This window comes from Melampsora larici-populina (assembly GCF_000204055.1).
Source record: "Melampsora larici-populina 98AG31 unplaced genomic scaffold MELLAscaffold_62, whole genome shotgun sequence".
NCBI classification, from domain to species: Eukaryota; Fungi; Basidiomycota; class Pucciniomycetes; order Pucciniales; family Melampsoraceae; genus Melampsora; species Melampsora laricis-populina.
Window position 1 is genome coordinate 372957 of NW_006768826.1, and position 13224 is coordinate 386180.

The window sequence follows — 13224 nt, forward strand, 5'->3', positions numbered from 1 at the left end:
TCAGGTGTAAGTTGGAGTACGTAAGTCCCTCGCTCGCTTAATAAGTTAAGCCTTGCGAGGCGAGCGTGGAACTTTTGCTTAGCTTACTGAATGCGGAGGTTTTGAAGGGTTGAAATTAAATCCTAGGGTTTGAATATACTTTACGGATGAAAGGAAGACAAGATGATAGAGACAAGCAACATTTCATTTAAAATATTCAAGTATGTAAAAGCATGTTTCTTTGATAGGCGATTGGTGTGTGAATAGATCACTTAGCTAATAGTAATTGAAGCGAGAAGAGCGAGTGAAATGAATTGATTTTGCAATTCTCAATTCTCAAATGGTCACTCGCACAGTGCACTTGAGCTTTACAATTTTACAAAGTCTGATTTGTATTATCCTCCAATATGTATTTCTTGTTGAGATCGAGTCTCTGAAGCCAAAAATAAGAAGTATCAGAACCTATTACTACATAGAACTATTCAAGAAGTCGAGGACAAAGTTGATTGTACAAGTTGAATTGATTTGAATTGATTTACATAGAATATTCTGTAGTTCTAAAAGATGTATTATTCATCCTTTTCATCACATCCGGCATTATTTAATAATCAACTATCCAAACAAATCACCAGTTCTTCAACTAACTCAGCATCAATTCTACCAGGAAGTGGTCAACAACAACAACAACAACAACAAGCACCATTACCACCAACACCTATCATCGATCAATCTATTCGATCGAGTACTTCCTCACCTTATCACTTTAATCATTCTACCACTACCATGGATCATCCAATCTATGGAAGAGACTCACCTGGAAATCTGAACAATAACATTCCATTTCAACCTACTCATCATCATCAATTTCAAAATATTTATCATCAATCAAGACAAAATCATAATCGACATCCTCCTTCAATAGGTCCAAACTCATTTCAAATCGGTAGTCCTTCTCCAAGTACGATTAGTGAAGATAAATTGATCGATGCTCTCATTAACAAGATCATGGCTAAACTCTCAAATCAAGCTGATCCTCACCTATCACCATTAGAGACAGATGAACTTATTCTTCAATCTTGTAGTTCTTTATTCGAAATGTGTCGTCAACGTTTACCTTTTGTGATTCAAAAATTACTTCAAGAACTCGATTCTCCTTCTCATGTTGGTCATCTCATCTTCAATATTCTCTTCTTACAGTTACTGATGTCTTTCAAACACTTACTTGATCTTCTTATTTAGCCATTCACATCAGATGAACAAACTGGTTTGGTCGATCATTTACGTACCCAACTCTTTGTGATCAAGATTTTGAGTTATTGTATGTCATATCATTGGGCTTGGCATCGTGAACAAACTCAACGCCAAAGATCTCGCTCGAGATCACCTTCACCACCACCACCCTCCTCGTATTCCAAATCCACGAATCTCTTTGCTACAACCGATTGGTCAGATCCGCCCGCATTGGATGACAATCTAGCATAACAATTGGTAGCTACCATCAGCTTCTTCCTCAAAGAACATCAACGATTTGAAGACGCTGGCTCAGCATTAGGCCCGATCGGAAGTTCAAACATTCACCTCACCGAACTGACTCGCAAACAGAGTATCCATTCAACTAATCATACTGCATCGCCCAATGGTCCACCTAATCACAATTTTCACCAGCCCTCGCGAGATCTTGAGGAGAAACCGATCGTACCATCCTTGATGAGTGAGATCCTAGCACAAGTTGCCAAGATATGCTTTTTCGTCTCTGCATCAAACTGGACAATCGTCTTGGGTAAAATTAAGAATCGAATAGCCTATTGGTCAGGACCTGAAGAGTTCCAGATCGTTCGGAGACGCGTTTACTCGAATTTTGTTCTCTAAATCGATTCAGACTCTCATCGATCATACGAGAACTCTCTGCTCAATTTGTTCATCTCCAACGTCCTGCTCAATCTGACATTGCATTAGCATTAAGGCGTTCAATATGGAATTGGATTGAAACTTATCCCCACGAATATGTCGCCCTCGTTCGCTCCAATGGTCGATTGGAAGGTGCTCCGGATGTCCTTTATGATGTGGCTCATAGTCTTTCTGAAAATGGCAAGAAGAGGGCTTATACGTGGCCCATGATGTCTATGCTTCTGGCAGTCTGTCCCGATATCGTACTTAAGATCGCTGCAGGAGACCGTAACCGATCACAAGTGACTGCCAGGAAAGCAGCCTTTATCGAAAGCTTGAGAAAGAATCTCAAGGTTACCAAATTAGCTGATGTTGCAACTGCTTGCTGCGTTGATCTTTGTAAAGCTGCGACATTCTCTCCGAAGACAACGGCTGAAGGCCCTGGGCTTAGGTTACTTGCTCTAGATTTAGTATCAGATTTAAATTCAAGACTATTAGATCCCAGCAAACCGTTCACTAATGCAGACGGAATCGTCGAAGTATCTCTGATGTCAGAAGCCTTGGCAGCCCTGTTCAAGCTCGACCGACATTACGTGAGCTCAACCTTATTAGACAAGTGTTTATCTCGGACTAGTTTCCCACCCTTCCAGATCGCTTTCATCCAAGCATGTCAAAAACTAGCCGCCAAACCTGCTCACGAGACCAACTCGTCTAACGATCCTGAACCTGAAGATGACCAAGATTGTATGAGTAACTGGAACGTCAAGTTGCAAGAATTATATCCTTTGATAGCCCCTTTGTTGAGGGGAGTATTCATGACATCAATCTTAGAATGCGAGCAGTATAGTCATCTCACCACCGATCGTTCAACCTCGAAAACTGTCGGAGGAGCCGGCTTGGACGAAAATCCTCACCGAAATGATATTCTGAGAGCTATCTTGAAGCTTTGGGCACAAGATTGTCGATTAGCATTCTACTCGAACGCAAAAAATGACCATTCAACCCCTGGACGATCTTCACTTGAGTTACAATCTTGGCTAACAAGTGGAAGCACCACAAATCCCAACGATCTAGAGATGTTTATATATCTAACCACATTCTTGCTGGATGGAAGAAGTCCCAGATCGGTCAGGCAATCTACAATGGAAGTTCTCAAAGCTTACTATCAGCCTATTCAGCCCAGCCCTCGTCATCTGGAAAGTCCGATCAAAAAGCATGGATCTCAAAATGTCATTTCAGTAGATCTTGACTTGAAGCATTCTTTGAAACATTCAAGACCGATTGTAGGGATATCGATCTTGAAAAGGCTCTTGGAGACTTGGGCTCATCGTGAAGAAGAACGCGAGGTTCTTCATGTCTTCAAAGTTTATTTGGATCGCTTCAAAGACGCTGTTGAAGATAGTGAGAAAGGTAACAGTGTAAGTCCTTTGGTTTTATACCCGCTCCCCTCAATGACGTAGCTTCATCTTGACTATCGATCATCACAATCTCGCTCTCAGGAATCGTATCTTTCGGCAGGAGCAAACGCGGTTGATTACATCGTCTTTGGTCACTTGTTAAGACTAGCTATTCCCCTCGGCCTCTGTACGGTTGACCAATACAATCTCGCGCTCTTGCTGAGATGTAGTAGGGATATGATCAGCTTATTGGAAAGGTATCCAACCCTCTTGAAAGTGTGCGGATTGGATTCGACCATGACTAGTACACAATTGTCTGCGACTGTTCAAGGTCTTCCAGATGATGGGAAGGGTCTTGGAGGTAAGATTGCTCCGACTTTTTGCCCTTCACCCACCTCACAAACCACAAAAACCTAACAAATGTCTCTGTGTGATCTACTTCCAAAACACAGGAAGAGTTGCACAAGCTAAGCGAGCTAGATTGGTAATGAAGACAATGTCATCGAATTCGCCTCTGGTACATCCTCTTTGGGATGAAGCATTGAGAAGATGGAAAATCTTGTCTGGTTTAGTTGGTCATCGACCATTTGATGATCATTCTGGAGATTTACCCATCCAAGATCCTGTGACGGTCTCTGGTGGTCTTTCTGGTGAAGGTGTTCAAGTCAGTCTTGTTTCCATTTCTTCTATATCTCCTCCTCATAGACCGAATTAATGCGTGATATTTTCGGGACTCCATAGGAAAATACGTATGCTTGGATCAGTATATCAGGATTGTTGACTTCGACTGCCAGTTATGAGCCCGCAAAAGTCAAGACTCACTCTTCAAATTCATCTTTAGCCCAACACATTCCACCCGATTTGCTACCGGAAAGGTTTTATGCTACACCTGATCGAGCAAGGAATGTGGATAGATATTTACAGGTCAGATACAAGTTCCTGCACGCCTTTCTTCAAAGATGACAACAGAGGCTGAGATGTGATGTGATGGTAACAAATACGACGATTGATAGGAAATGGTGGATCTTCTAGTGGCTGACGACTTGAGAATGCGAGAAGGAGTCAAAGATGCTTTAGGGACCGAACTGAGCGTGTCACTGTTTCCAATCTTACTCAAACATCTGAAATCTATCGTCGCACACTTCTTCGAACACGATCGCCCCAAACCCCAGAGCCCGTTCACGCATTTTATCGAACAAGCGATCTCAATGTTACGCTTATTTATTGAGCGGCTGAACGAACCTTTGAACGAGGGTGCAATTGAGAGAGTTAATGAGTTGCTTATTGATTTTGCTCGATACACGAATCGATTAAGTAATCTTACCACGGGTTCAGTTGAGAGCAATCAAGGGTTTTCAAGTCGGATTAAATATAAAATGGCTCAACTGAGTGAGATGATGGTGAACCATCAAAAAGGGTTGGTTGTTAAAGATACGATGGTGAAGAATTTGATGATTGATTACTTCTTAGCTTGGTCTTCTTCTGTCACCTTGGTATGTACTTCAGTCTTTGTTTTAAGTCTTCAATGAAAGGACTCACTCACTTCCATCGTTCTGTGTTTTCTGATTATTGGGTTGCGTAACACATCCAGGTGTCTTGCGTGTCAGCAGAAGAAGCAAGTCGACATCGAGCTAATCGTGACTTAAATATGGCATGTCTAAAAGCACTCGGAGCATTTTATGATGGATTGAAACTACAACCTAGACACCGGTTCATGAAGAACAATAACGATCAACTATCACTCCTCCCAGCACCATCAAAGAACACTGTATATACTCGATTGTTCAGTCGACATTTTGATTACCTTACTCATATGTTGTCGGAGATTGCTAAGCTTGAAGTAAGTTATCATCTGCACGTTGCGCGGGGACATTTTTTGATGAGAAACGTGGGTGGGTTTTGGTGATACTTTAGGCGATCGCAACGCGTAATCGACGCGAAAAATTGGCACTTGGCGGTCCCGTGGTTTGTTTCTGTAATCGTATCTATCAGCGAAAACAAAATCCTTACATCTTTGTGTTGCGATTCCTAAGGCACCGAACACGAATGCACGAGAACCCACAGCTGCCCTACAGAGAGAATTGAGTTCGATTACACGAGAATTAGTTGAACTATCTAGTTTTAGAGATCAGACGATGAACTGTTTGATCAAACTCATGAGTTCGAATATGAATCCAGCTTTTCGATATTTTGTAAATATGTTTCATCATCCAGACTTGAGGATTCGACAAGCTCAAATTCAGATTTTGAGGGATGTGATCAAAGAGAGTGGACATCAATTGCCAAAGTTGGTGAGACCTGTCAAAGAAAATGGACTTGAAAACATCATAGATGTGAGTCTTTTCGTCCATTTCCAGTTCATATTACAAGGGAGAACACGAAATAACGATGAGATGATGGGTTTTTGTTTGCATAGATGATTTGTCGTCCTGATCTTACGCTGGCATTGGCTTTGTGTAAGGTTTGTGGTTCAGCTGACTTTGAAGAATTGACGGAGATCATCCTGAACATCTTTGATTGTCGGAAAGGAGTGATCAAATTTTTGAAGGCGGTGATTGAAAAAGAAGTCTCAGAGACTGGTGCGCTTGATTGTTTCTCAATATCAGTCCAGGAGTCTTGTGTTAATGTTCCTTCCTTTGACCAATAGAACATGAATCAACTGTCTTCAGAGGAAACTCATTCACTACTCGACTCTTGACTGTCTTTGCTAGAGCTAAAGGTTATGATTATCTGAGGAACACGCTGGCTAATCTTTTGCTTGGACTATCGAACAAACCATCGGAGTTTTCAATGGATTTTGATCCACATCGCGCTAGTGCTGATGATGATGAAGCTTCGAGAAACTTGGAACAAGTCACCGAAGCATTTTTGAATGTGATTGCAGTCTCGTGGAAAAAGTTACCCAGGTAATAGAAATTATTTTATCTTCTCAGGAGAGGTTCTGGTTCAGAGGTTGATTTGTTTCAATCAGTGCGATTCGAGAGATTTGTCATCATATCGCTACAACAGTTCAAGAACGGTATCCGGAGAGTGTCTTTACGTCAATCGGAGGATTCATTTTCTTGAGATTTATCAATCCGGCTATCGTCTCACCTGAAGTTATCGATCTCGATCTACCAAACGATACACGTGAGATCAGGAGATCACTGGTGATGATTACCAGGGTCTTGCAAGCTCTAGCCAACAATATCCGGTTTGGTGCACGAGAGCCAGCCATGAAGGCATTGAACCCGTTCATGGCTAAAAATATTTATCCCATGACTAGGTTCTTGAAGGATATATCGGTGAGAGAAGTTCTTTGTTTTCTTTGGGCCTAGGCTGATTGGTTTTTCGACGATTGTTAGTCTGTTGATGAGAGCTTGGTAACGGATGATAACCCAGAGATGATGACATCTGAAGAAGGTCTGGCATCATTGGATGAAGCATCACGATACGTCTTACATCGCTTCCTTTATGATCATATGGATAAAATCGGAGTTGAATTGAAAGCATCACAACCTACACTCTTCAAACATTGGCATGATGGTAGTGAGAAACTTTCACCTGGAATGGGACAAGAGATTTGGACGGAATTACAAAAAGTGATGAATGAGATCGGACCACCTGGATCGAACGATCCAGATTTACCACTTAATGAGAATCAAGTGAACGGGTCTGATTATTATGCGTATTTGGCCAAGTTTGAGTTATTGAAGGCTCCAGATGTGAGAATGTGGCAAGGCTCATTCTTTGAAGCTCCTAGGAGTAGGGTACATCAATTTCTCTTTCTCATTTGTTCATGATCATATCAAATTGCAGCACAAGTTAATTTTTTTTCTTGGTGGATGACTTATGCATTTAGAATCAAGCCTCCCCGACGTTCGTGTTGTTGGCATGTAAGATCAAAGCTGAGATATGCGATTTGGAATCGTTCTATCTTTACATCCTAAACGTAATTCGAGCCTCACCTGGTTAAGTGTGTTTAAATGAAGGAAAAGGATTAAATTGATGTTTTTGAAATTGTGTCATAGTGCTTGGAGAACGTCGATGGACCGTTTTCAATATTTTTGGATTGTACTGGGTTTTCGTTTATGAATGAAATCTCGATTCCTTGGTTTAGACAATTACTCGATCTTGCACCTGCTCAATCTTCGATGTATGTGGCCAATATCTGGGTTTTCAATTCAAATGCAACCTTTAGGAGATACTTGAAAAAATTGAGCGGTAAGATTAAACTTCATTAGCTTTTTTCACACGGAGACATTCTTCATACTCATGGAATGACAGAACACGCAGCCGAGAGGACCGACCGAAGATGGACTAATGCAGTGAAGGCTGTTAACACGTTAGATGAATTAGCATCCTGCTTACCTAACTATGAGCAAGTTTTACCCAATAATTCATGTAAGCTTTCTTTTGCATATTTGTCTGCGTTCAAAATCTCCTATCGAATTAGCACTCATGTTTTTCTCTAAAGGGAATATGTTTCATGACAAGAGGATCGTCATTAGTCATGTCACTCATCTTCAACAGTTCCAAATGCAAATCCCAGTCGTGTTTCATATTGGGCCCAAGAGCCTTTTGATCAGATCAGTAAGCATCTAATTATTCGAGCTTTGCGGATGTTAGAATCATGCTGACGGCTGATCTGTATGACTAGGCTAAGCGGCTTGACTTGTTGTCCGACTCGAAATGTACATTGAACGATGTCATCCGACTGAAAGACATTGAGGAGATGCAACGCTTACCGCCGTCGAATGTCCATTCTGATCCTGGTTTCATCATCAAGCAATATGGTTGTAGCGGGGTTCTGAAGTTTGTGAGCGTGAACACGGATCGAATCATTGAGGTCAGTGGTCATGTTTTAAGAACAGGCACTTGCAGAACATTGACAGCTATACCTGGTTCGTTGCAAAGACTCTGAGCGCTGCTCAAGCTGAGCTTTTCGCAGGTCCACCGGATTTCGAGTTTCGACAAAAGTATCTGAAACCATCGATCATCTATGGATCTTTATTGAATGGAGCGATCTTCAATCTCTGTAGCTCGGATCCTTCGATTAGGATGTCAGCGTTGAGCTTTTTACAGGGCTTGGCACGAGCTATGCATATTGATCGGATAGATGACATTGTACCCGTTCCAGGTTAGTCCATAACGATGCTTCGTACCATGTAAGCGAGGGACAATGGATCTGAAAAGGTTTTTCTTTGGTTTAAAAGGTGGATACGTTCCTAGAGTAGGAGTGATGTTTGTGGGAGATATTAGTGATCGACTTGCACGAGCGATGCCATCAGTGACGCTCTCATTTGTGGATGAATACTTTGATACGGTTTCGACTGCTAGCCCGAGCGAGTTGGTGATCTATATCCACGCTTTCAAGCCGTGGTTACAGAACCTTGCGAGTTGTTTAGTTTGTCCGCGAGAAGAGTATGAAGGTGTGAGGAATCAAGTGAAGAGTGCGTTGAGAAGGTTGATCGAGTTGACGTTGAATCAGGTTGAGGTAAGTCATCCTTTGCATCCTTGAGTACACCATCATCTTCGAGTTATTGATCAAGTTGGTGGGTTTGAATATCAAAACAGATGCAGAGCATGCTTCATGCGCGTATTTGGCCTTCACTTGCTAGACAGGAGACTATTCTTCCTCTAGTCATTGAAGAGCTCGCCGTCTCGGCTATCAACTTTGGGCCTAATTCTCCACGATTTACGGAGGTATGTGAGATTGCGGTATCGGTGAATTCGATTAATTTCCAGGGAAAGCTTTTGCATCGACTACGACGGGTATGTGACCCTTCATTAGACATCTAAAGCAAAAAGGAGGAGACAATTGAACGCATTGTGTTTTCTGTTGACCCGTATAGGCTATCGCCCGTACTACTAGTCAGCCAGTTGCTATGATTGCTGATAGCCCTGAATGGCCCGAGATCACTGCTCTGATCAGAATGGAAATGAGCATTTCGTTTACTGCTCATCTTCAATCCCAGCTCTACTTACCGGACATGTTACATATTGTAACGATGTTGGTGGGCACGGGTTCAGCAAGCCATCGCTCTTCAATTTACTCGATTGTCGTCAACACAATCTCGTGCCTGTGTTCGTTATCGCAACAACAGGCGACAAATACGGAAGGAAATGCCTTGTTTGCGATTTTACAAAGACTCGGTCAAAGTCCAACTCAAGCTCTCTTTGGACTGAATCCAAATGAAGTGAGAGTAAATGATCAGGATGATTTCAACGGACGAAATGAGCCAATCTCATCAATCTCATTAGAATCAATAGTTCAGCTTTTGATTGAGGTGGTTAGAGTTGCTTCGCCTACACTAGGTAAGCCTCTCTCTTCCACTGTTTATCGTGTACGCATTACAACTGAGGCTAAGATCATCTGGTTCTACAGACACGGCTAATCGATGGCGATCACGATGGGCAAGTCTGGTTACGTCGACCTGTTTCCAGGCAAACCCTGCGCTTCAACCTCGGGCCTTTGTCGTCCTAGGATTCTTATTGACCGAAGAGGTTGACGATGATCTCTTATTTCAAGTCTTATCAGCCCTCAAACCAGCACTTGGACAATCCAATGGGGTCGATCGATCACTGGCAACTTCGATCATCTCGTGTAGTGCAAAAGTCCTGGCGGGGGTCGGATCAAATTCACCTTATCGAGCTGCATGTTTCTGGACAGGTGTAGGACTTTTACAAATCGAGGATCCAGCAATTTATGCTTCAGCTCTGAAGTTGACCCGATCTGCTGTACACGAGCTTTGTAAATCCGAGACCCTTGGTAAACATCATCTCTCACACTACCTCCTCGATTCTCGTGATGAAGGTACGGTTGAAGTCTTGATGCAGATCGATGAATGCTGTGGTCTACGATTCGACAACGGAGAGGGAGGCAATGCAAATGAGGGCGCGGCCTATTTTGGGTTTGCACTCTCCAGTGCATTGATCAAAGGTCTGAGACATGCACAGATTGCACAGGATGCAGAGGACTTTTTGGAGATGTTGTTGATTCAAACTACGAAAGAACACGAAGCGGATCGAAAAGGATCGCCATCACCTGATGAAGATGGATCATATTGTATCAACTCTGAATCTTTACCTTACTTTACTACCCTCTTGCCTATCGCTGCACGAACGGGAAGATTAGCTCGATTGTTTGATTTGGCAGGAGTGGATCGAAAAGGATTTGATTCGACATCCTTATCAATCTCATATGGGTTCATCGTCGATCAATTAGCCTTGTCAGATCATGAGACAGCCTTGTTGGTAGTCTCCTTGATGACTAGTTTGATCTTGACAGCAGATGATGAATCAGAATTGGTATTTCTGTATGGAATGTTGGCTGAACTTGTGCATCGAGATTCAATACCTCATATCATGTTGTTGGTGTAAGTCTTATTTCTTTTCGAGTTTGAGACCTTTTGAATCACATTTCTGAGAGATTAACTGAATGGTTTTGTTTGGTTCATCATAGGCAAAGTGAATTATCAGGACGAATTCAAGAGATTATGAGAACTTCGGAGAATACGACGTTATTGAATGCTTGTCAGACCGTGATGTTCCCGTGAGTATATCAATCAGGATTGGTTTATATAGAATATTGACGAAATGATATTGATTCTTTTGGTTCTTAGTCATCATCCTCGAGCAGTGGGATCACCGTTCCTTGCACGGTTAACTGAAGGAATGATTGATGCATCTGATTTACTCTCAATCTTATCACAGTTAGGATTCTCTGGGATCTTGATCCATAATTGCTTTTATGAGAGCGATGAAGCAGGTAGTGTGCTTGGACATGGAAGTGCTACTGGAGGTAAAGAGTATGATCACAGAGTGGCAAGGCTGTGTGTACAATTGGTAAGTAATTTTTTTGTCTGATTGAGTTTTTTGGGTTGATTTAGATTGAATATTGATATTTGATTTGGCTTATATAGATCAATGAGACTTTAGCAGTTTGAAAAAAAAGAAAGTATTATATGATGATAAGTAGTAAAAAAGCAACAACAGTGATTTCTTTGAAGTAGAAGAATAGATTAAAAGTATTAGAAAGATGATGATGATGATGACAAGATATTTATTTATTTATCTTTTCTTCGAAAAAAGTATCTTGAAGTTTGCAAAGTGTGTGTGTGTTCTTTTACTTCTTGGTTGACTTAATTTTTTTAAAATCAATTTTTTCTAAACAAATTTGTATGGGAATTGATTGGTTATAGTTTTTGAGAGAAGTGAAAGAAAGAAAACAAATGAATGTGATGGGGTTTTTTTGTCTTTTTTTGTTTTTTAATGTGTGGGTTTTTTTTACTGGATGTATATCGTTCTTTCAAGTTCTTTTTTTAAGTAGTAGTATGGAAAACTTTTTTTTTACTTTTGAATTGTAAATGTGTTGTTTTGATCACCTTATTTTAGTTTAGTTTCATTTAGATTCAGGATTGCATGAATAGTTTTTTTGAATTTTGAAAGTTTGTGTGATTGCATTTGAATTGAGAATTTATGATCTGAAACCACATATATTCACAAAGACATGAAGGTCGTGGTGATCATTCAATCAATCTGAACACATGGGTGTTGGATATCAGTAGGTATCAAGATAAGTTTGAAAGATTTTGGTCTAAAGGATTTACCTGACATAGCAAATGAAGGAAAGTGTTGACATTTTGTGGTCATTTTGTATCCTTTTCCAAAACCACAAAAATTCTCTAAAAACCCTCAGTCTGGTGCCCCCACTCTGACTGACTCAAATCTTTCCTTGTAATATGGAATCAAATTGATCACCTAAATCATTGATGGCCACTTGCTACTGCGCAGATCTCGACTGACCGTGTTAGACCTCAAGATGAGCTCCCCGGATGGAATTTTTTTCATGAGAGCTTTTGAGAGACTTGTAAGGGATGGACACTCAACATTTCTCAGCTGGAGTCAAATCTAATTACTGCACTGAGTCTGTGCGGCCTTATTCCATTCTGGGGTACAAGGAATGATTTGGGTTCCTATTTCTACTTTGTAAATTCAAATCTAACAAATCTAAACGTGCGGCAAAGGACTTTGTAAACGAGCAGACATCAAATTCCCTTTCAACTCCATCGGCCCTCCCTTCCCCTTGAACTTGCACGGAGAAGGGATCTCTCCAAGGGAGATCTGAAGGAACTATCCAGGGTCCTGTAGCAGGCGTAAGGTTATTTTTGTCGGGCAGAACACGGTATGTTGCATGTGCCAAAAAACAAATTTGACAACTGGGAACCACAAGAATACTGTATCACACGTCTAGCCAATGGTGACGGAGTACATTCATGCCCCAGATGATAGATATTTGAAAAGTGATGTGCCCGTTGATGAAGTTGGAGAAGATAAAGTACACAAATTCCAAGACGTTGTGTTCCCGTATCGGAGGATCCCCGGTAAGCATATGCCCCAAAGTGTGACTTCAAGTAAAACTTCATGATCTTGGTTATGAAATCAAAGAACACCAGAAAGTACCTGTTATGAATGTCACTAATGTGTTATTGTGTATGACATCATAGTTGTATGCTAATACTATTTCTCTCATTCAATATCCTTATAATCTATTAGCATAGTTATAGTATATATTGTATTTTGTTTTGTTAGATAGGATTGGTTCTTTCTTCACCTTTCCTAATTGTTCTAACATTTCTCTCAAGGTATGTTCTATTACTTTATGCAATAGTACCTTTCCTAATTGTTCTAACATTTCTCTCAAGCTGTGAAAATCAATCTTATCAGGTTATGAGCCCATCTCACATTTCCATATAAGAAAATCATAGCTCGAAGAACGGTTTTGAAAACGATCGATTTTCAAAAACCATCTAGAAAACCTCAGGAAAGGTCCGTCTGTACTGCCAGACGATAAACTCAGTTCGAATCAACAATATTCTCCGAAAACTCAAACGATACTCTTCGAATAAGTATATTCGGAGATCTAGTTTACCACTTCAAACTTTCTTTTTTTGTTATTAAACTTCCAATCGACAAACAA

At 41.0% G+C, this 13224-nt stretch overlaps 1 protein-coding gene across 1 annotated transcript in view; it reads left to right on the forward strand.

Annotated features, from left to right (window-relative positions):
- Window positions 1-11689, forward strand: part of MELLADRAFT_118155 (uncharacterized protein) — a gene marked incomplete at both ends in the record, with an annotated part of 12128 nt that extends 439 nt beyond the window's left edge. Inside the window, 28 exons of the mRNA XM_007416593.1 lie at window positions 544-1140; window positions 1219-1424; window positions 1482-1759; window positions 1879-3284; window positions 3327-3624; window positions 3716-3927; window positions 4005-4187; window positions 4277-4473; window positions 5052-5103; window positions 5178-5228; window positions 5297-5596; window positions 5680-5842; window positions 5911-6169; window positions 6235-6547; window positions 6608-7012; window positions 7105-7194; window positions 7274-7466; window positions 7530-7646; window positions 7720-7835; window positions 7903-8091; window positions 8160-8382; window positions 8459-8739; window positions 8820-9017; window positions 9098-9560; window positions 9631-10621; window positions 10708-10797; window positions 10868-11090; window positions 11168-11689. Of these exons, the coding sequence (XP_007416655.1) occupies window positions 544-1140; window positions 1219-1424; window positions 1482-1759; window positions 1879-3284; window positions 3327-3624; window positions 3716-3927; window positions 4005-4187; window positions 4277-4473; window positions 5052-5103; window positions 5178-5228; window positions 5297-5596; window positions 5680-5842; window positions 5911-6169; window positions 6235-6547; window positions 6608-7012; window positions 7105-7194; window positions 7274-7466; window positions 7530-7646; window positions 7720-7835; window positions 7903-8091; window positions 8160-8382; window positions 8459-8739; window positions 8820-9017; window positions 9098-9560; window positions 9631-10621; window positions 10708-10797; window positions 10868-11090; window positions 11168-11191 (8118 nt within the window). The remainder of the gene's footprint in view (window positions 1-543; window positions 1141-1218; window positions 1425-1481; window positions 1760-1878; window positions 3285-3326; window positions 3625-3715; window positions 3928-4004; window positions 4188-4276; window positions 4474-5051; window positions 5104-5177; window positions 5229-5296; window positions 5597-5679; window positions 5843-5910; window positions 6170-6234; window positions 6548-6607; window positions 7013-7104; window positions 7195-7273; window positions 7467-7529; window positions 7647-7719; window positions 7836-7902; window positions 8092-8159; window positions 8383-8458; window positions 8740-8819; window positions 9018-9097; window positions 9561-9630; window positions 10622-10707; window positions 10798-10867; window positions 11091-11167) is intronic.
- Between the last annotated feature and the right edge of the window lie 1535 nt (window positions 11690-13224).